Source organism: Aulostomus chinensis, chromosome 11 (assembly GCF_037954235.1).
Source record: "Aulostomus chinensis isolate RoL2024-O1b breed Wild chromosome 11, RoL_Achi_v1.0, whole genome shotgun sequence".
NCBI classification, from domain to species: domain Eukaryota; kingdom Metazoa; phylum Chordata; class Actinopteri; order Syngnathiformes; family Aulostomidae; genus Aulostomus; species Aulostomus chinensis.
In genome coordinates, this window is record NC_141330.1 from 447,412 (window position 1) to 469,154 (window position 21,743).

At 49.4% G+C, this 21,743-nt stretch overlaps 2 protein-coding genes across 3 annotated transcripts; one reads left to right on the plus strand and one right to left on the minus strand.

The window, feature by feature from the left end:
• The first annotated feature begins 70 nt into the window (after positions 1-70).
• On the plus strand, positions 71-8,679 carry LOC147252736 (acidic leucine-rich nuclear phosphoprotein 32 family member E-like). 2 transcript variants are annotated; one of them, XM_086217485.1, is made up of 7 exons: positions 71-272; positions 1,117-1,266; positions 1,337-1,459; positions 6,419-6,578; positions 7,046-7,176; positions 7,269-7,326; positions 7,554-8,675. In XM_086217485.1, the coding sequence occupies exons 1-7, from the start codon at positions 219-221 to the stop codon at positions 7,631-7,633; spliced, it is 756 nt and encodes a 251-aa protein (XP_086073611.1). In that variant the 5' UTR covers positions 71-218; the 3' UTR covers positions 7,634-8,675. The 2 variants fall into 2 exon arrangements, with proteins under 2 accessions (XP_086073611.1, XP_086073610.1); XM_086217484.1 differs by lacking the exon at positions 71-272 and adding an exon at positions 347-542 and having other exon boundaries at positions 7,554-8,679.
• A 2,053-nt stretch (positions 8,680-10,732) lies between these two features.
• On the minus strand, positions 10,733-21,430 carry plekho1b (pleckstrin homology domain containing O1b). Its single transcript, XM_086217486.1, has 6 exons — positions 21,159-21,430; positions 19,978-20,115; positions 18,622-18,762; positions 12,940-13,044; positions 12,265-12,363; positions 10,733-11,974 (listed from the first exon to the last, which is right to left on the minus strand). The coding sequence occupies exons 1-6, from the start codon at positions 21,183-21,185 to the stop codon at positions 11,351-11,353; spliced, it is 1,134 nt and encodes a 377-aa protein (XP_086073612.1). The 5' UTR covers positions 21,186-21,430; the 3' UTR covers positions 10,733-11,350.
• Between the last annotated feature and the right edge of the window lie 313 nt (positions 21,431-21,743).

Sequence of the window (21,743 nt, forward strand, 5' to 3'; positions counted from 1 at the left end):
GCGGGACTTAATGAGTGGCACGTCCTTGGGCCAATTGGAGACGCGCATTATAGAGCTCATGAATATTAACAAAGGGGGCGTGGCCGAGGTAGGAGCGGAGGGAACATGGAGGCGTAGTCGTCGCCAAGCGTCCGTCATTGCCGCAGCAGCGCGATACTCCGCCACCACCGGCGCGACTTTCTCTTTTTCTTTCAGCTTCTTTGTTTTAGAGCCGCAAAATGGAGATGAAGAAGCGGGTCAGTCTGGAGCTGCGGAGCCGGAACCCCGCAGAGGTCTGTACCCGTCAGCGCCCACCTCATTGTTTCATTCCCCGGATGAACTCGTGGAGGACGCGGACTCGACCGTGAACACGACGCCGCGGTCCCGCGGCAGCTGCGAAGTTCCTCCGCCAGCTCAGGGAACATTCCCGCCGCCGGGAACAGCCGACATTTTGACCCGAAAAACCGGAGCGGCGCAACAACATGGAGGATCCGCGGAGCAGCTTCGTGGCAGCCCGCGGCCGGGACCAGCACCGAGCTCGGTGCTGCTGTTCGGCGGGAACGGTACTCGATGAATCTTGTTTGGAGTTTCGTGACGTTGGCTTGAACGCTGCGCGTCACACCGGACTCCGCTCACGGGCCCGCTGCTTTTTCCTTCGGTCGCTTAAAGAGCGACGAAACTGCAAGATTACAACGTGGTTCGATATGTTTCCAATTCTACTGGTTCCGTTGCTCGGTTCGGCCCATGTACACTACCGCGAACACGCCCTGGTGTCCGTTAAATGGTTAGCTTAGACCAACTCCGCCTGACTTCCCACCCACCTCGGCTGCGCCCCAAACAGAAATTAAATCCTCCTGTGAGAGAGAGAGAGAGAGAGAGAGAGAGAGATACTGAGGGGGAGGAGTTTGGGGACAAGTTCAGATCCAAGTATCCAGAAGGGTTCTGAGCTCATTCACACACCTCATTAACTCTGTCTTGTATGTTTGAAGGAAGTAGACCATCAGCTGGGTTTATTTTGAAGTTCTTTTAAATGATGAGGGGCAGGATGGGTAAAGGAACATCAGTCATGTGATGTGGCATGGGGGGTCTTGCTCTAACACCTCTACTTGTGGTTCGTGTTGTAATGGTGGCGTGCAGGTGGTGGAGCTGGTGGTGGACAGCTGTCAGTCAGCTGATGGCGAGGTGGAGGGTCTGACGGACGAATACACGGAGCTGGAGATCCTCAGCATGGTGAACGTCGGCCTCAGCTCGCTTTCCAAACTGCCCTTGCTGCCCAAACTACGCAAGGTCAGCCCCTACTTCCTGTTCCCACAATGCCTTGCTGCAATTTCTGGTGTGACGGCTGTGTGTGTTTCAGCTGGAGGTCAGTGACAATGCCATCTCCGGAGGGTTGGACTCGCTGGCGGAGAAATGTCCCAGCCTGACCTACGTCAACCTGAGTGGGAACAAGATCAGAGATCTGAACGCCATTGAGGCCCTGGTGAGTCTCAGGAAGCTGGCGCCAGCTCGACCACTGGGTCTGACCTTGTCTGAACTTTGTTCATTTCAGGCAGACTTTGAATATTTTGTTCCTTTCTAAGACAAAAGGTGGTGATTTCAACGGCTTAACGCTGCATCATTGTTGTGGCGTCCAGAACATTCCTGTGTTGTCATGGTGATACAAGTCAATCTTATTTATACAGATATCAATGAAGGCCAGTTGACTGGCTGGGGGAACACACAAGGCCCCCCAGCCCCATATGCACACACTCAGTTGTAGTACTGTGTCTTTCCACCTGGAGGAGCAGTTGCCATTGAAACGGCATGAAAGTCGCGCTGTGACTTGGGACCCAAAGTTCCTGGGAGGAAGGATAAGGGTTCCTGCCATTGAGTAGATGAACTATACAATTACCTGAGAGGTAGAAGTCGGTGTGTGGCACTAGATAGATGTACCTCGTCCTTGAAACAAGTAAGAATGGGTGTGCCACAAGAGTCAGTTCTGGGCCCTATTTTATTTTCCATTAATATAAATCATTGAGGTAGGGTCCAAAGCAAACAAAGGTTGCAGATGATACACCTCTGCTACATCAGTGGAAGAAGCAATTACATATTTGTACTTGCAGACTGTAAATATCTCAGGTAGGATTAAAGTTGGTACTTGATGCTACAAATACCTTGGTGTTTGATTGGATGAAAAGCTGGTTCTTGGGGTCCATATTGAGAGTCAAGTCAAGTCAGGTTCATTAGTGTGGCTCCAAACCCCAACCAAAGTTCTGTCCTGACTCTGTCCAAGTAGAGCAGGTCCAGCACCTCCCTCCTTCAATGAACCTCCACCCAACAATTCTCCATCAGCAGCACATCCTGCAACAGCAGCCACCAGAACCTTCCTTTACCAGCAGGAAGGTGGAGCAGATCCAGGATCAGTGGGGACGGAGAGAGAGCAGGAGAGCAGGACAGAGACAAAGACAGAGAATGGAGGAAGACAGAGAGACAGAAGGAAAGAGAGGGACAGAGATAAAGAGGGAGAGAAAGGAGGGGAGACTGATGGACAGAGACAAAGACAGAGAATGGAGGAAGACAGAGAGACAGAAGGAGAGAGAGGGACAGAGATAAAGAGAGAGAGAAAGGAGGAGAGACTGATGGACAGAGACAAAGACAGAGAGACAGAAGGAAAGACGGGGACAGAGATAAAGAGAGAGAGAAAGGAGGAGAGACAGATGGACAGAGACAAAGACAGAGAATGGAGGAAGACAGAGAGACAGAAGGAGAGAGAGGGACAGAGATAAAGAGAGAGAGAAAGGAGGAGAGACTGATGGACAGACAAAGACAGAGAATGGAGGAAGACAGAGAGACAGAAGGAAAGACAGGGACAAAGATAAAGAGAGAGAGAAAGGAGGAGAGACAGATGGACAGAGACAAAGACAGAGAATGGAGGAAGACAGAGAGACAGAAGGAGAGAGAGGGACAGAGATAAAGAGAGAGAGAAAGGAGGAGAGACTGATGGACAGACAAAGACAGAGAAAGGAGGAGAGACTGATGGACAGACGGGGACGTGAGCAGGTGGAGCTACGGGTGGCAGCTGGAGCCTCTTCAGGTCTGGAGCCTCCTCCAGCAGCACCAGGATCTGGGATGAGGGGAGAAGAAGAGGAGTTAGTAACACGTCTGAGGACAGGAGGAGGAGAGAGAAGCCCAGTGCATCATGGGAGATCCCAGCAGTCTGAGCCTAGAGCAGCAGATCTAAGGGCCAGCCTAAGCAGTCCTGACTATAAGCCTGATCAACAAGGAGGTCTTAAGTCTGCTCTTAAACCTAGAGAGGGGGTCTGGGTCCTGGACTGAAACTGGGAGACGGTTCCACAGGAGGGGAGCCTGGTAGCTGAAGGCTCTGGCTCCATTCTACTGTTAGAACTCTAGGAACCAGCAGGAACCCTGCATCCTGGGAGTGAAGGGTTCTAGCTGGATCATAGGGGACTAGGAGCTCTGTCAGGGATGAAGGAGCCTGACTGTTGAGGACTTTGATGGTAGAAGGAGAATTTTAAATTCTGTTCTGAATCTGACAGGGAGCCATGCAGAGAAGCAGTCCAGGAGAGACCTGGTCTCTGCTACCAGTTCTAGTCAGGGGGGCAGCAGCGTTCTGGACCAGCTGGAGAGTCTTTAGGGACCTGTTAGTCCAGCCTGGTAGGAGGGAGGTGCAGTGATCCAGCCTGGAAGTGACAAAAGCAGGGACTAGTTTTTCTGCGTCTTCTTGAGCCAGGATGTGTCTGATCTTAGCGATGTTACGTAGATGGAAGAAGGCGTCCTGGAGGTTTGTTGAATGTGGGAGTTGAAGGGTCCTGGTCAAAGAGAACTCCTAGGTTCCTACGGTGGTGCTGGGGGCCAGGGTGGTGCCATCCAGGGTACCTGTCTCATCAGATCAGGTGGTCCTCAGGTGTTTGGGCCCAGCTCAAGAACTTCAGTTTGTCAGAGTTTAATAAAGGAAATGATGGTCCTCCATGTTTCCTGTCCTTCAGACAGGCCTCCAGTTCAGTCAGCTGGTTTGTTCCATGTGGATCATTGATGAGTCCAGAGTGTCGTCTGCATAGCAGTGAACATTAATGGAGTGTTTCCTGATCATGTGACCTAGAGGAAGCAGGGACAGGGTGAAGAGGACTGGTCCAAGCACAGACCCTTGTGGAACACCAGAACTGACTGTAGTGGTCTCAGAGGAACCATCATTAACTAGTACCAACTGAGATGACCTAGTAAATATGACCTGAACCAGTTTAGTGTGGTTCCTTTCATACCAGTGACAGGTTCCAGTCTCTGTAGAAGGATATGGTGGTCAATGGTACCAAAGCTGCACTGAGATCTGATCAGACCAGCACAGAGACCAGTCCCTCATCTGGTACCAGTAGGAGGTCACTGGTACCTTTGACTAGTTCTGTTTCTGTGCTAGGATGAACCTGGAACCTGACTGAATCCTCCAATCAGCTGTTGCTGTGGATAAGTCACAGAGCTGTTTAGCAGCTGCTTTCTCCAGAACCTTGGAGAGAAAAGGAAGATGTGATGTTGGTCTGTAGTTGGTAGAACTTCTGGATCCAGGCTTGTTTTTGAGGAGGGTTTAATTCCTGCTACTTTAAAGGACTGAGGGACGGAACCAGATACCAGCGCCACATTGATCATATCTAAGAGGGAGGGGCTAACGAGGGGAGAGAGTCTTGGAGCAGCTTAGTTGGGATGGGGTCTAGGAGACAGGTGGAGGTTTAGAGGGGGACATTATTGAACTGAGCTCATGAAGGCTGATGGGAGAAAAACTATCCAAGTGTGTGTCTGGTCCTCCAGCTGCCTCTAAGGTTCTGGGTTCTAGGGGCCATGTTGTCAGCTGATGGCAGCAGGAGAAGAAGTTTCTCTCTAATCAGGAGAATTTTGTCATTAAAGAAGTCCATGAACTCTTTGCTGCCCAGAGAAACAGGACTACTTGGTTCAGTAGAGCTGTGGCTCTCTGTCAGTCTGGCTCCAGGACTGAAGAGGAACCTGGGTTGTTCTTGAGTTCCTCTATTAGTGCTGAGTAGTCGGCTGCTCTGGTTCTACCAAGGGCTTTCTTCTAGGTTCTAAGGCCATCTTGCCAGACTCCATGTGACTCCTCCAGTTTGGAGCAGCTCCATCTTCTCTCCAGTTTCTGGTTTCTTGTTGAAGCTGTCAGGTTCCAGAACCGTACCAAGGTGCTTGTGTCCTTGGATTCATAGTTTTCTGTTTTAGTGGGCCAGTAGAGTCCAGAGTTGTTGCTAAGGTGCTGCTGCTCTATGGATAAAAGGATCAGTTTGGGAGGGACTAAGGTGGACAACAGCGTCCTCTGTTACAGTGGGACAAGACACTGAATTTAGTGTCAATGGAATCACTTCCTTAAATCCAGGTGTGGCCTGATCAGACAAACATCTGGAAACCACAGTTTTCCTGAGTGGAGTGTAGCTGATCAGTCCAAATTCCAAAGTGATTGATTGGTGGTCTGATAAAAGCGTTCTGTGGAAACACAACCAGATGTTCAGCTTCAGTTCCACATGTTAGGAGGAGGTGGAGGTGTGGTTGTGACAGTGAGGGGGTTCATGGACAGACTGATGGACACCAGTTGAGTCTAGGAGAGAGAGAAATGCAGTACCAGACTGTGGTTATCAACATCCTCATGAATACTGAAGTCTCCTCCAATCATGACTTGATCTGATTTAGAACTAAACTGATAGAAACTCTGAGAATTCAGATCAGAATCCAGAGTCAGGACCAGGAGGACGGTCCTCAATCATCAATCAGAGAGGCTGGAGAGTTTCCAGGCTGGAGGAGACAAACTGAGAATCAGGCTTTCAGAGGAATGGAAACTTCTTCTGGTTTGGGATTTATTACTAAACTGGTGTCAACAATGGCAGCAGCGCCACCTCCTGGGCCAGTACTACAAGTACCAGAACTACCAGTGGTAGTACTGCTAGGTAGTACTAGTACCAGTACTAGTAGTGGTAGGAGGTGTCAGCCTGAGGCTCTGCAGGTCTGCAGCCTCCTCCTCCAGCAGCATCAGTCAGGGGTCTGGGAGGTGAGAAACACCAGGACTCAGAGGAAGAAGTCCAGTCAGTGACCTGCAGCTGTGAGACAGGAAGGAGGAAGGAGGAGGAACCCAGTGCATTGTGGGAGAACCCTGCCAGTCGAAGCCTTTAGGGGCAGAGTTAGGGGGCGGAGCTTGCCTGAGCCCCCCCTTACTGTCAGCTTTATCAGAGAGGAAAGTTTTACCTCTGCTCTTAGATGTAGAGAGGGGGTCTGAGTCCTGCACCAGGACTGGGAGACGGTTCCACAGGGGAGGAGCCTGATAGCTGGAGGCGGTGGCCCTTTGTGTCTGGAATACACCGTTGGAATGGCTGATGACTGATGGTGCTGTTGGTAAACAGTCTTACCATTTGCGTGCAGGTCGACTGACGCTCGCTGTTGTCATGTGACTCTGCAGCAGAACCTGAAAAACCTGAGGAGTCTTGACCTGTACAGCTGTGAGGTCACCACTCTGGATGACTACCGGGAAGGCGTGTTCGAGCTGCTGCCTCAGCTGACATACTTGGACGGCTACGACCAGGAGGACAATGAGGTGCCGGACTCAGAGGCCGACAACGGTAATGCATGCCGCTCTCTCAACACCGCCACTCACTGCAACTTCTGTCTTTGTGATGTCATCACATAGCCATGGGCGTGATGATTGAGGCAGTTCAAAAGACGTCCAGCAATATCCTGACGTGTCTCCATATCTTCAACGCTGCCGTGAAGTACTTCGCATAGGTGTCGAGTTTCTGTGGTAACACGACCGGCGTGTTATGACTTTGACCTCCACCTCGCTAACATGCGATCGAGGTGTTCATGTTTGGAGGGTTGCTTGTAAACCTATTGAGGGTGATGTTTAACAAATTTGGAGCGGTGCAGATGAGTGGTAGCGCCACCTGGTGGCATGATTTTGGAATTGGGCATCAGACGTAAACAGTTGTGGCACCTCCTCCGTGTGGCGGTTACCCGGTGCTGCTTCTTTCTTTCAGAAAGGTTGGTGGATGACGCATGTAAAATGTTGTGTTTGACTGCCATGTTCCAGAGGATGATGAAGCTGGTCCCCATGGAGACGACGATGATGACGAGGAAGATGAGGATGAGGAGGGCTCGGAGGAGGAGGAGGAGGAGGAGGAGGAGGTGGGCCTGTCCTATCTGATGAAGGAGGGAATCCAGGTGAGTTGCGTCTCCATCAGCCGATAGAATAGAACTCGATCCTCCAGGGGAAGTTCAGCTGTCTGAGTCACTGACGGCGTGTTTGTCGGCAGGACGAGGAGGACGACGGCGATTACGTGGAGGAGGAGGAGGACGACGAGGATGATGGAGGTTGGTGTTTCGCCTCAGATTTATGTGAAATCGGCTGTTTTTCAAGGTCTACCTGTTTGTGGGCGTGTCAGAACAGGAGCCGGCGCTTGGTGAGAGCCGCGTTTGTTAGCTTCGTCTTTGCTCGGCTGCGTTCCTGAGGAGAGCAGCGTGACGCTGTAACGGCATGATAGACCAGAAAGAGAATCGTGAGCACCGTCACATCAGTGTTTGTACTTCCTGTCCATCAGATGATGACGCCGTTCGGGGGGAGAAGAGGAAGAGAGATGTTGAGGATGAAGGTGATGATGGAGATGAAGATGATGAGTAGTTGAATCGTATTGACCCCGTCCTCCAGTGACCTCTGACCCTGGCTGAGCACCTCCTCCAGGACAAGAAACTGAATCCTGATCAGCTGATCAGTACACAGATGATCCAGCCTTCACGGGACAGGGACGGACATCATTTATTATTGATTATTTTAGTTTTACAGATGATTGATCAGAAAAAGCGAGAGTCTTTATTGATCCAGACTGAGCGGTGGCACCGTCCTGGCAGGGGGCGACGGACCACAGGTTGGTGTTGCCGTGACGGTATCAAAGTCTTGGTGGCGAACGTGTCATGATAAACAAACATGGCAATAAGTTTGTGTGAATCTGAACGCATGTGAGTTGATGGTCAGCGCCAACGTCAACAATGGAGACGCCAGTGACGTGTGATGGCCGGCGAGCCACCATCACAACATCGTCATGAATAAAACCCCTCCCTCCAGTCATTGATGATGGCACAGTCTTAACTCCGCCTCTTTACGTGCTTTCAGTGGCACTTTGCCAATCACTTTTCATGATCACTGATTCTCCAATAATCCTCCTATCAATAATGGTAATGATTACAGACCTGCTGGTAAAAGTATAGTTTAATAGTAACCTGGCATTTTATGATCAATAATCTGTCTCCAGTCTCTGGTGTTCTGTCAGGTTTGGATAATCCATCAGTAACCTAGCAACAAAAACGCCATTGACACTGAGCAATGGCGTTTTTGTTGACTTACAGGTCAAAGGTCTCGTGTTTCCTGATAATGTGACCCCCCAGGGCCCCTGAAGACTCTCGTGCCCACATCACCACATCACTCTGTTTGTGTTGATCAGCTGATTATTGATTACTGATTGGGTTCTTCACAGCATAGCTTTAGCACCACCCCCTCCCCTCAGCCGTCAGGTGGGTCTCAGCTCGGTCCCGGTCCTGGACTGTAAATAGAACCGAACTGGTCTCAGTAGCTTTGAATCCTTTGACTTTATTTTTTTATTCCTGTGTTTTGACCACGTGATGATGTCACCAGCGTGTTTTTGAATAATAAAAAGAAAATCTTAATATCCCTGTGTCCTGCTGTGCTGTTGCCATGGCAAAAATATTTCATACATGAATGTAAAAATTTGGGGGTTGCAAATATGTTTTGAATTGAGAACTGCTTTTATCCTTGGAAAACTGCTTAATCAGCAGATTGTCAGATTAATGGTTTTAATTTGAAGCCAATTCAACCTTTCAAAAACAAACGTCAGTGACTTCCTGTTTGTCAACAACATGTAAACACTGGATTCATGTTAAAAGATGGCGATAGCTGCAGATGGCTGCACTTTTTGTTTTGACCGTGTGGTGGCGCTGCAGGACAGCTGATCCTCCAAAACGTCTTGTTCTACTGAAGCTGCCAGAATCAAGAAGTGAATGAAACAAGAAATTCATGGCACTGTCAAAGAATGAAGTGGAGGGAGCGAACTGGACAGGTGCAATCATTTATTTGGAATTTACTTCTTATTTTACAATTTCTAAATTCATTCAGCTGCTACTGAAGGGGTGTGGCTTGACTGTCATCCATCCCTCCATCATCCATCCATCCCTCCATCATCCCTCCATCCATCCCTCCATGTTCCCCCTCTCCTCCTGTTGAGGGTGGTGGGGGTGGAGCCTATCCCAGCAGCCTTCCCCCTGGACAGGTCACCAGTCCATGGCAGGGCCAACACATAGAGACAGACAACCATTGGCTCTCCCAGCCACGCCTACGGTCAATTTAGAGTCTGGATTAACCTGGTCCCTCTTGATGTCTTTGGACTGTGGAGGAAGCTGGAGTACCAGAGAGAACCCAGCAGGAACAGGGAGAACATGGAGACTCACCCAGAAAGACCCCGTGCTGCAGCCGGGGCTCCACCCACAACCTTCTTGCTGGGGGGCCACAGGGAGGACCACTGCTCCACCCACAACCTTCTTGCTGGGGGCCACAGGGAGGACCACTGCTCCACCCACAACCTTCTTGCTGGGGGCCACAGGGAGGACCACTGCTCCACCCACAACCTTCTTGCTGGGGGCCACAGGGAGGACCACTGCTCCACCCACAACCTTCTTGCTGGGGGCCACAGGGAGGACCACTGCTCCACCAGGCTGCCACGTCATCGCTCCAACCATTGGTCAATTGGAAGTTCAACCCCATATAAATGTCATTTAACCGTAATAATAATAATAATAATAATAGTATGTGTATATATATATATATATATATATATATATATATATATATATATATATGTAGCACGGTCAATTACACACTGATAGAAATGATTTTTATTAATTACACAAAATTGTAAATAGTTATATTGTAAACCGTTTACCTGACATGAGTCCGGGGGACACACCGCCCCTCATTGTGTGTCATTCCCGCCTTCACCTCTTGCCCCTTTTGCCGCTGCATGCTACGGGAGAGGTAAGCAGCACTGTGGTCGGGAACCCGTATTTCTGTTTTGCATATTGTCCATCACATGGGGGCTGATATCTTTGTGTTGTCTCACTTGTTTAGGGGCTAACTCCATGCTATGCGTGACAAATGTATGTTTTTGCCTCGTTAATGCCAGTGCCAAATAAAAGGAGATCGCCTCTGAGAAGTCCTGGTGTCCCGACGTGATTCATCACACAACGCAGAGATCCACACCGGTTACACATATATAAACACACACATATATATATATACACATATATGTGTATATATATATACACACATATATATATACACATATGTGTATATATATGTGTGTGTATATATATATATATACATACACATATATGTATATATAAACACGTGTATATATATACACACATATATATATACATATATGTGTATATATATATACACACACATATATATATACACATATATGTGTATATATATATATATGTGTGTATATATATATACACGTGTTTATATATACATATATGTATATATATACACACGTGTATATATATATACACACATACGTATTAAATTTATATATAAATAAATTTAATATATATAATGTACTACAGATAAAGAGCTGAGCTTTAGTCTCAATACTAGATAATATAATAGATAAGTACACATTGAGTGAGATGTACTGCGTGTTGTAGTTCATATGGAGGTTTTATTTCAACACAAAAGGACTACACTTCCCATCACCTCGTTGGCCTCAGTGGCATTCAGCCACACAAAGAACAGCAACGAGATCCAGAGCGCGGAGATGGGAGTCAGAAACAGAAACACGCGTTACAAATGAACCGCCATCTTTATTCACAGTGCAGACAGCTTCCTCCCATCATGGCGCTCGGTCTCTTCTGACTTCCTGTTGCATCACGGAAATCCTTTTCGTATTTTCACAGTGTCTTTCGTCGTTCAGCTGCTTGAAGAGTACAGACACAAACATCAGTTCCTTGAACGAACGGGATTGATTGCATCACACGAGCTGTTGGTATGAGCGAGGCCGCGACCACTGTGACTCATCAGTGATGTCACTGACGAGTTCAAGTGCTGGTGAATGTAAGTAAATGTTTACTGAGTGTCTCATCAGTCCTGCCACTCGCCTGCAGATGTTCAAAGAACCTCCATGGAGAAGACGTTTAGGCAGGACCACACCGGTCCAAAGGAGCGGAAGAGTTCAACAATGTTCATCAGCTTCATCTGAAGTCAGTATCCTGGTCCTGCACTACTGGACCCCCCTGGGCCAGAGAGGACCAGTTCCACTGGGTCATGTCAGGCTCTGGTGGTCTTGGTGGCGGGGACCAGGGAGGTGGAGTCCAGTTGTCGGTACAGTGCCTGCAGCTCCGTCACCTCCTCGAGAACCTTGTGGGCTTGCCCCCAGGCCGCCGTCGCCTCCTGTAGGAGTCTCTCTGCTTTGGCTCTCGCTCCTTCTGCCGAGTCCGTCACCTTCCCAGCCTCGCCATCGGCCCACCCGTGCATCTCCGTGAGCAGTTGCTGCGTCCTTGCCAGCTTCAGGCTGATCAGCCCCTGAAGCTGGTTGATGGGCGCCATCGCATCAGTCGGCGTCAAGGCCAAAGAGCAGGACAAGGGCACTGACCGAATCTCGTCCATGGAGACACAGCGGTTTTTCTCTGCCTGTGTCAAGCGTGGACCTGGCTGTGGCGTCTGAGCAGAACCCACCACCTCACGTGGAAGACTGTGTGACTTCCCCGAAGTCTCTGCGGTCCTGGCAGAGACGGCACCATCAGTTTTGGACCAAGGGCAGTCCGGGGCCAGGTGGGATCTGTCCAGGTTGACCCTGAAGCTGCGGCAGCCATCAGGTCCCTGAGGACAAGGGATGTCTTCCTCTTGGATCAGGTCCAGTGTCAACATCCCATCTGAGGAGCAGGTGGACGCCTGAAGAGGAGACAGGAAGTGGGTCATTGATGTGGTGAGGAAATGACAAAGCAGCAGTGAGTTCCTGTTCATCACTGGTGAGCAAACACTGACGGTTGTTGTGATTTTATATGCTTTTATTGCTGTAATCATTGAAACATTGGACAGGAAGTTCGTTCATTTGTCAGACTGAAACTTAAAAAAAAATGCAAAAATGAAACTTCTGTGAAAACAAGTAATATTGAGATGTCAACAAGAACCCAACTCTTGTGTCTGAGTTGTGGCGTGTTGATGAGGGACGTCCCACTGACCACAGCAAGCAGGTGACCTCTGGTGGGCAGCCGGCGGGTGTGAGGGATCCTCACTCGATCTCTTGTCAGGTGAGACAGCTGCGTGTCCTCCACTGTCACCTGGGACACAAGCACACGCCAGTCAGGTGAGACTAAAGCTCAGCTGTTTGCATGAGCCAAATAGACCCCCCCCACACACACACACACACACACTCTAGCTCCCCTCACTCCACATCACAACCATTATTACATGATTGTAAACACGTATGTTTTGAAACGCTAAAATAAATCACTGACACTTATTAGCATTAGCATGACTGCTAATAAACGCTCACTGAGCTTTGAAATAAACAACATTCCTCATTTACCAGCAAGTAGGAAAATGTCAAATATGAAGCTGTTCATGACTTTTCCACCACTCCTGGAAACATACATGCCCTGTGTGTGTGTGTGTGTGTGTGTGTGTGTGTGTGTGTGTGTGTGTGTGTGTGTGTGTGGATCTGACCACTGATCAGATTATTGATGGGTGGAAAAAGTTAGCCAGCTTGTGTGACTCACTTCCTGCCTGCTGCTTTCTAACAACAGACAGTTGAATCGTTTCACCAGTAACCATAGCAACAGGTGTGGTACTAGAGTCGGAAAACATGACCAGCCAATGACGGTCAGCTGTGTGACTGCTTTGACAGTTTAGCGCACCTCATCCAGAATTCTGTTTTTTGCTCTTTTGATGGCAGTGTTCAGGATGTTGATCCAGGACTCCTTCTCTTCTGGACTGACAGCCAGGAAGACCAGGTTTGGAACCTGCAACCCAAACACACATGTCATTCATGTTCCAGGCGAACTGCTTCACGGTAGCTAGCTTTTAGCTTGAGTTAGATTGGCATTAAGAATTAACTGGACCATAAAGAATGCAGCTGATGATACCTTGTTGTTATACTGCGGTTTAACGCTTTCAAAATGTTCCTGTGTTACACGGAACCTGCCCCTGATCCTGTCTACCTCCCATTCCTGACACCAGAGGGTCCAGGTCAAGGGTCACCAGTCTCCGAGTGAGGCCCTCAAAACTCCATAATCTCACCAGTAACACCAGTAGTAGTACACTAATGACTGCAGGCGCACTGATGCTGGTATGACTCACATTAAACCAGCTGATGATACCAGGACCTGGATAGAGACCAGGTCCTGGATAGAGACCAGGACCTGGATCGAGACCAGGTCCTGTAAATAGCATGAACACTGAGTGTCAGCTGGCTAGTCCACGAGCACAGCACTGACATCGCAAGTCGATGCTGGATGCTGCGCTCGTGGACTTCATTTGACAATCGGTCATGAGTCGTTACTCAAGAAGTTCTTAGCATCGCCTTTGGAAGACGACGCAGTGAAGTTAATGGAAAGTTCTTTGTCCTGGATGCAACAATGTGTGTTGTCTGTGTAGGTTCTCATTCATCCAGGTCATCGTAGATCGAAGCGAAGTAAAATCTGGTCAACTGGACGTAAGTTTATCTTGAAGACGTTTCACCTCTCATCCGAGAGGCTTCTTCAGTTCTAGTGAAGAGTGTGGAAGCTCCAGCTTATAAACCTATGTGGGAGTGGTCAGTGCTATTGTGGTGGAAACGACCCTCCCCAGACTCACCTGGCCTCCCCAAACGACAGTCGTTGTGCGGTGTCAGGGAGTTTCAGGGGTGGTCGTTAGGGAGTTTCACCGACCACTCAGATGCTAATGGGCTGTGCTGGCAGCAGCCGTTCCACATGGGTCTTTCAGCTGAGCTCTTTGGGGAAGCTTTGAAAGGACTTGGTTGTAAATAGGTGAAAGGAAATGTCGCAGTCCACCTCCTCTGTTCAAAGATGGTTTCTCTATCCTGACGTGGATGGCTTCTTTAACTCCTCTTTCAAACCATCTGTCCTCTCTGTCCAGGATTTGGACATGGTCGTCCTGGAAGGAGTGGCTTTCCTCCTTGAGGTGGTGGAAAACCGCTGAGTCCTGTCCTCCAGAGTTGGCTCTTCTATGTTGGGCCATGCGCTTGTTGAGGGGCTGTTTGGTTTCCCCTATGTAGAGATCCGTGCAGGCCTAACTGCATCGGACAGCGTATACCAGATTGCTTTTCTGGCTGTGAGGGGTGGGATCTTTGGGGTGAACCAGTCTTTGTCTCAGAGTGTTGTCTGGTTTAAAAGACACAGGGATGCGGTGCTTATTATAGATTCTCCTTAATTTCTCAGAAACCCCTGCCACATAGGGGATCACTATGTTTTTTCTCCTGCCTTCTTCATCTTCCCTCCTCCTGGAGCTCTCCTCCTTTCTGGACCTGGAAGAGGATTTTACAAAGGTCCAGTCTGGGAAGCCACAAGTTTTAAGTGCTCTTTTCAGATGCTGCTGTTCTTTTTTCCGGCCTTGGACGCTGGTGGGGATGGTCTCCGCTCGGTGTTGCAGCGTCCTGATGACACCTAACTTGTGCTCCAGAGGATGGTGAGAGTCAAAAAGCAAGTATTGGTCAGTGTGGGTGGGTTTCCTGTACACATCCACCCTCAGGCTCCTGTCCTCTTGAATGTAGACGTCGCAGTCCAAAAAGGGCAGATGGTTGTCTTTCACATCCTCTCTGGTGAACTTGATGTTGACGTCTACCGAGTTGATGTGTGCTGTAAACGGTTGTACTTCCTGAACCTTGATCTTCACCCAGGTGTCATCAACGTATCGGAACCAGTGGGTGGGGGAGGGTCCACTGAAGGAAGTCAGGGCCCTCTGTTCCACCTCTTCCATGTATAGGTTGGCCACGATAGGAGATACGGGAGAACCCATGGCACAGCCGTGTTTTTGCCTGAAAAACTTCCCTCTTTACTGGAAGTAGGTTGTGTTCAGGCAAAGGTCCAGAAGTTGGCAGATTTGGTCCGGATTGAGGTTGGTCCTGTTGCTGAGGGTGTTGTCCAGCTGTAGGCGTTTCCTCACTGTTTCCACAGCCTCCACGGTAGGGACGCAGGTGAACAAGGAGGTCACATCGTAGGACACCATGGTCTCATCTGGGTCCAGCTTGAGTTCTCTAACCTTGTTCACGAAGTCCATGGAATTCTGGACGTGGTGGGGGGTTTTCCCTACCAAGGGGGCTAAGATGGTGGCGACGTGTTTGGCGATGTTGTACGTCACGGAGTTTATGCTGCTGACAATGGGTCGGAGCGGGGCACCTTCCTTGTGGATTTTGGGGAGGCCGTAAATCCGTGGAACTGCGTCTCCGGGGTACAGGCGGTGATACTCCAAGCGGTTGATGATTTCCCCCTTTTGCAGCTTCTGTAGGTGTTCCACCACTTTCTTCTTATAGCTGCTGGTGGGGTCGCGTTTTAAGGTCTCACATGTGTGAATGTCACTGAGAAGAGAACTGATCTTGTCCTGGTAGTCAGTTGTGTCAAGGACCACCGTGCATCTTCCTTTGTCAGCCGGAAGGATGGTGATGTTCTCATCTTTGCTCAGTGCATTCAGGGCCTTCCTTTCCTGGACCGAGAGGTTGGCAGAGGGGACCTTCGCTTCGGAGAGGGCCGCTGTGACCTTGAGTCGTAGTTCATCTGCTTCTGTGGTGGAGAGGTTGTTCTTCTTGATGGCGGATTCTGTGGCAGTGATGAGGTCCACAGTCGGGAGATGTTTCGGGGTGACAGCAAAGTTCATTCCTTTGGCAAGGACGCGTTTCTCAGGACTGGTGAGCTCCCTGTTGGATAAGTTCCTTATCCAACTGTCCTGTGAGTCCGCTGGGGTTGGGCCTTCTGCTTCTCGTTCCCGGTCGAGGCGAGACTGGAGGCGCGCAAATTTCCTTTTCTGCCTCTCCTTGCTCTTCTGATGTTGAGATAGTTGGGCTGTCCCAACGAAGGAGGTGACCTTTCAAAACTTCCCCAAAGAGTTCAGCTGAAAGACCCATGTGGAACGGCTGATGCCAGCACAGCCCATTAGCATCTGAGTGGTCGGTGAAACTCCCTAACGACCACCCCTGAAACTCCCTGACACCGCACAACGACTGTCGTTTGGGGAGGCCAGGTGAGTCTCGGGAGGGTCGTCTCCACCACAATAGCACTGACCACTCCCACATAGGTTTATAAGCTGGAGTTTCCACACTCTTCACTAGAACTGAAGAAGCCTCTCGGATGAGAGGTGAAACGTCTTTAAGATAAACTTACGTCCAGTTGACCAGATTTTACTTTACTTCGATCAACAATGTGTGTTGTTCAATGGTACAACTTCAGACACGCTGACCCTACAATGTGGTGTCCCCCAGGGCAGTTGCCGAGGCCCGTTATTATACTCAAGCTACGTTAATGATTTACCACATGTACTAAAACGTGCACATGTGGAAATCTATGCTGACATCACAATGTATGTCGCTGAAGAAAACTCTGCGTGAGTTAACAAGTTGCTGCATGATGAGTTAATGTGAGTCTCTAGCTGGGTTAGTGAAAGTAGGTTAAAGCGGAACGTTTGAATTGATGAACACTTTCCTGGTCATCGCATTTCACTAAAGGGGCGGCACTCTTGGACTGAAGGGAGGGGCGGCACACTTGGACTGAAGGGAGGGGCGGCACACTTGGACTGAAGGGAGGGGCGGCACTCTTGGACTGAAGGGAGGGGCGGCACTCTTGGACTTGGCTCAGCAGTCAAACTTGTGTTGTCATCTTTGCTTCTCTCCTGTCTTGGTTGTTGCCCAACAATGTGGTCGAGTGCATCAAACCAAGACTTACACAACTCCGGATGACTCTAACCGAGCTGCACGCCGCTGCACTGGAGGAGCGGCGTTGAGGGGGTGCATGGAGAGCTGCCGAGGATGAGAGTGGATCAAAGAGTGACAGTGAAAGGGTTGTTTCTTCTCGATCATTTTGGGAAACCCAATCATTTGTTGTGACAGCTTCCACCTACAAATGTGAGACGTGGCCCTGTTCACTCATGCACTCAAGAGGCCTGTAGTGCAGAGAGCAGTACCACACTGGACAAGTATCATGACAATGGACAATAAATGGAACTTCAAAAAGAAATTAAAAGAAGGAATTCTTGGCAAAGAAGTTGTGTTTGATTAAGTGAAAAGTTCAGAACTGTATTTTTGAATGAGCTTCACCTCAGAAGCAAAGAATAAACTGAGTTTACTTTGAGTTTTTTAAGGATCGAATGCATTTTTTTTGGTTTTGTTTGCTTTGTTGTAGTTTTAGAATTCAAAGCTTGAATCTCATTGTTTTATGTTTAGTTGACTGCATGTTTGAGTGTCTGGACCCCAGGAAGAACAGCAACAACCCCAATAAACAGAAACTGCCCCCGCACCGTTGCAACATGCCTCCAGACCTCCACCATCACCCTGGGCCCAAGACCCCTGGGTGTCCTGCCTCAGGGGCCCAGGGCCTTGGAGAGGCTGGACTGTTGCACATTAAGCAGTGCACGAACGTGACAGAGGGTCCTCACCAGGATGGGGGCTCTGCTCTGCTCCATCAGGCCCTCACACATCTGGGAAACCAGAACTCCAGCAGGGGGCTGAGCAGTGGGATTTCAGTTCCACCCTCAACACGATAATCCCAGCGACTCTGGTGAGCGGCACCACCGGCTCTCAGCAGCTGATGGACGGATCGGCTCACTCTCGCATCCCTCCTCCTTTGTTTGTTATGTTTATATAATCAAGTTTCCTGGTTTCAACAATGTCACGATGTTTCCATGATTATGTCAACATTGTTTATGTTGACATTTTGCAATAAAGTGAAAAACAAAAAGAAACAGCTGAGGTACTGCAGTACAAAGCAGTACCTCCTTCTTCGGGTGCTGCTGTCTCCTGGTGCTCCATCTATCACCACCACCTTCTCCTGTCGGTGGTCCATCAGCAGCCGGTACGCTTGGTTAGCCAGCACCAGTTAGTTAGTCTGGATCTGGGAGTCGCCCAGGATCCTAGCTGGGCCTCCACCACCTTAGGAGGGTCCATCCTGACCCAGGACCTCCAGCTCAAACTCAGGCCAGATGTTCCGGTCCACTATGAAGCCGCTTGGTTCTGGTGCTCCATGGAGGCTCTTCCCACCCCCAACCCCCATCCCCGCTGCTAAGAGCTAAACCGTCTCAGGGCGTCTTGGCCCATCACCTGTCTAGTTCCCTCAAACTCTCTGGGTGGGTTTACATTGCATTTGTGTAGTTGTGTAGTTTTGTGTTACCAGGCATGTGAACAGGACAAACAGAACATTTGACAGGAGGAGGGTTACGCCCCAGTCTGCAGAGACCTGAGTGTGTGTGCCTGTGCATGTGTGTGTGTGTGTCTACTTGTGTGTGTGTGTCTACGTGTGTGTGTACGTGTGTGTGTGTGTGTGTCTACGTGTGTGTGCGCATGTTTGTGTGTGTGTATGTGTCTACATGTGTGTGTGTGTGTGTGTGTGTGTGTGTACCATGTTCCCTGGTGAGCTGCACCGCTGCAGGCAGAACTTGCTGTGGTTCTTCTTGCTGCGGCTCTTGTTCTTCCTGACCTCCTCACAGCGCTCGTAGTCGGACAGGTCCAGCACCTCGTCAGCCCGCCCTGCTTCCTTCACCTGCAGGTCAGAGGTCGAACTGTAAATGTTAAATAACCCCTCAAAACAGAAAGCTTGAAGTTGGTCTTTCAAAATAAAATGTAAAAGCAATCAGATATCACTTTTTTGGAGATGCCAACTTTACAGTTACATAGCAATGATACTCAGGAAACACGGATCGCCATTCGATCAATCAAAGTGTCATTAATCATCTATGGAGGAACAACACACATTTGTTAGAACTCAGGGTTGTGGAGGATAGTGTTTAAATGTCTGAAGGCACTCAGCTCCAGACTCGCTCGCTCTCTCTCTCTCTCTCTCTCTCTCACACACGCACGTTGGATTAACTGCACCATGGAAACAGCATCCATTATTAACCAGCTTTAAACTGAGACACTTCCTGGGAGAGAGGCCCCCTGTGCACTGTGTGCAAATTGGTGTGTGTGTGTGTGTGTGTGTGTGAGTGTGTGTGAGTAAGGTCAGTCATGCCCTCAGGATCTTACTGTAATAAGTTCTCCTGCTGATGTCACTGCTGCATCATCAGTCAATAATCAATATCAATTGTTCAGTTACATAACGATAGCCTGCAGTGACCTCTGACCCCCTCCTGCAGGGTCCTGCTGAAGAGTGAAGCCCACATGGCTGATCATCGGCCCGACTGAGGAATTATTGATTATTGATCTTTGAGGCTGAAACCTGAGTATTATTAGATAACCTGATAACCCTTTGTGTTGAACCAGGTCCATACTGACACGGCGGGGCACGTGGGTACCGGTGCTGCTGCTCCACAGACACAAACTTCTGAATAGACACCATCTGTTCGTTGCCATGGAGACGCTGGAGTTTCTGTTCCTGCTCCAACAGGAATGTGAGCTTCATGAAAAGACCTCAGAAGCAGAAGCCTCTGAACCACAGCGAGACTCAGCTGACCATGAGGTCCCCATGTGACTGTCAGAGAGGAAGTGAGTCACTTTTTCAACATGACTTGAACGCACCAGTGACATCACTGTCGATTCCTTGACTTTAAACATTCACTCAAATCAACAGGACAAAATACCAGGAACCTCCAACAGCCCAAAACTAAGAGTTTAGCTGAGCACAGAGACTGGAGGCGAGGGGCTGCTAGCTCACGCTGCTGACCTGCAAGCCAAGAATCAGGTGTTGTCATGACTGACTGATCAATTGATTGTTTTTCTATTGATCAGCTACCTTCAGGATACGCCCCCTGAGACTCACCTCCTTCTCAGAGACAAACAGCTGATCCCCCCTCAGGACTATGAAGCGGTTCTTCCAGATTTCTCGGAAGATTCCTCTGCCACAGAACTTTCGGATCCAGCCGACCTTGTCAGAATGTGGTGTCGAGTCCTGCTGCCCCTGACATGGGAACAGGAAACAGGAAGCAGTTCGAGGAATGTTGAATTATTAAAATATCACATGAGCAACACCACACAACTTGTATGTATGTGTGTGTGTGTATATACACGTGTGTATATATACACACATATATGTATGTATATATACATACATATATATGTATGTATATATACATACATATATATGTATATATATATCCATATACATGTATAGTGTATATATATATATATAGTATAAAGCACTTTATTGTCAGCAAAAGACTGAGTGTCAGGAATCTAAACGCACTTAAGCCCTAGAAAACACCAGTCACTTTACAGAGTGATACAAGTACTTCAAGAATGCAACTTGTAAATGAAGGATAAACAGCGAGGGAGCAGTTCTGCTGGTTGAGACGCGTCAGCTCTTGTTTTGTTTGTTTGTGTTTAAGTGAAGAAGAAAAGGCCGGTTCCCTCTTTTGTCATGTAGATTCAGTCACATTCCTGCAGACTCGCCGTCCTGACCACCCGACCGACCTCCTGGTGGTCCAGCTGCAGCCTGCAGGGTCTTCAGGTCATCTCACAAGAATTTAAACGTTTGTAAGCTGTAGATTCTGTGACCCTATAATTCCCTATGATGTCCCTGTAAACCACATGAACCAGTGTAACATCAAGCTAAACCCAGCCAGCACACTGGGAGTAGTGGTGTTAGCAATCACTGCGTCTCTGACGGCCCACTTTCTTATTTAAATCCACTAAATGTGACTTGGACCGTTTACTGCAGTGAAACTGGGTCAGTCATCAATAATACTGTGGTACTGCAATGTGTAACAGGTATCACAAACGTGTTCCTCCACACCTGCAACACTGGAATGGTTTCCAGCAACAGCCCAAATGCCCTTACTTTGAAAACCGGAAGTTTCGTCCAAGTCAGCAAGCGGTTTGTTGCCTCCAAAGTAGAAGCTTTTAACGAATCCTGCAGGCTTTTGTTCCTCGAACTTCGGATTCACCCCTGAACCCGACCGCTGCGGGGCCGTCGGTACCGGCACCGGTCCTGTTTACACTCACCCGTTTCCCGGAGTGGTTCTTCTTCATGCTGGCGGCTGTCAGGCTGCCGGGGCGGACGGACAACGCGACTTCTCCACTTCACGGGAACTCCGTTACGTCCCTGGACGCGCCGCGGCCGCAAAGAGAGTTTCAGTCCCCGGCCGCGAGGACCGGAGCCGCCGCCGCTGGTCCTCGTTGTGGCTCCGCTGCTGCGCCGCTAAACTCCGCTGCGGTCTGACCGGGCAGCCGCCGCTCAGTCGGTCGGTGTCCGGTTACTCCTCCTCCCTCCCCCGGACTCCCCACTGCTCAGCGGCTCCTCGGCAGCGCCGCAACGCCCCCTGGCGGCCAGAAGCGCGTGGACACGGACCTACTCAGCTGACAGGTGAAGGTGTTCTGGAGACCCCCGACCACCCACCCCCAGCTCCTGGGTTCCTTGGTTTCAGAGAAATGGATCCGATGTGGATCAGAGTAATCTGGGCGTGGGGGGTTGGTGTCACTGAGCTCTGATCATCAGTCTGGGTGAGGATGAGAGCTGGAGGCCGACCAGCAGATTATCACCCACACGCTTTAGTAACCACAGCAACAACACCTGATGAACCCTGAAAC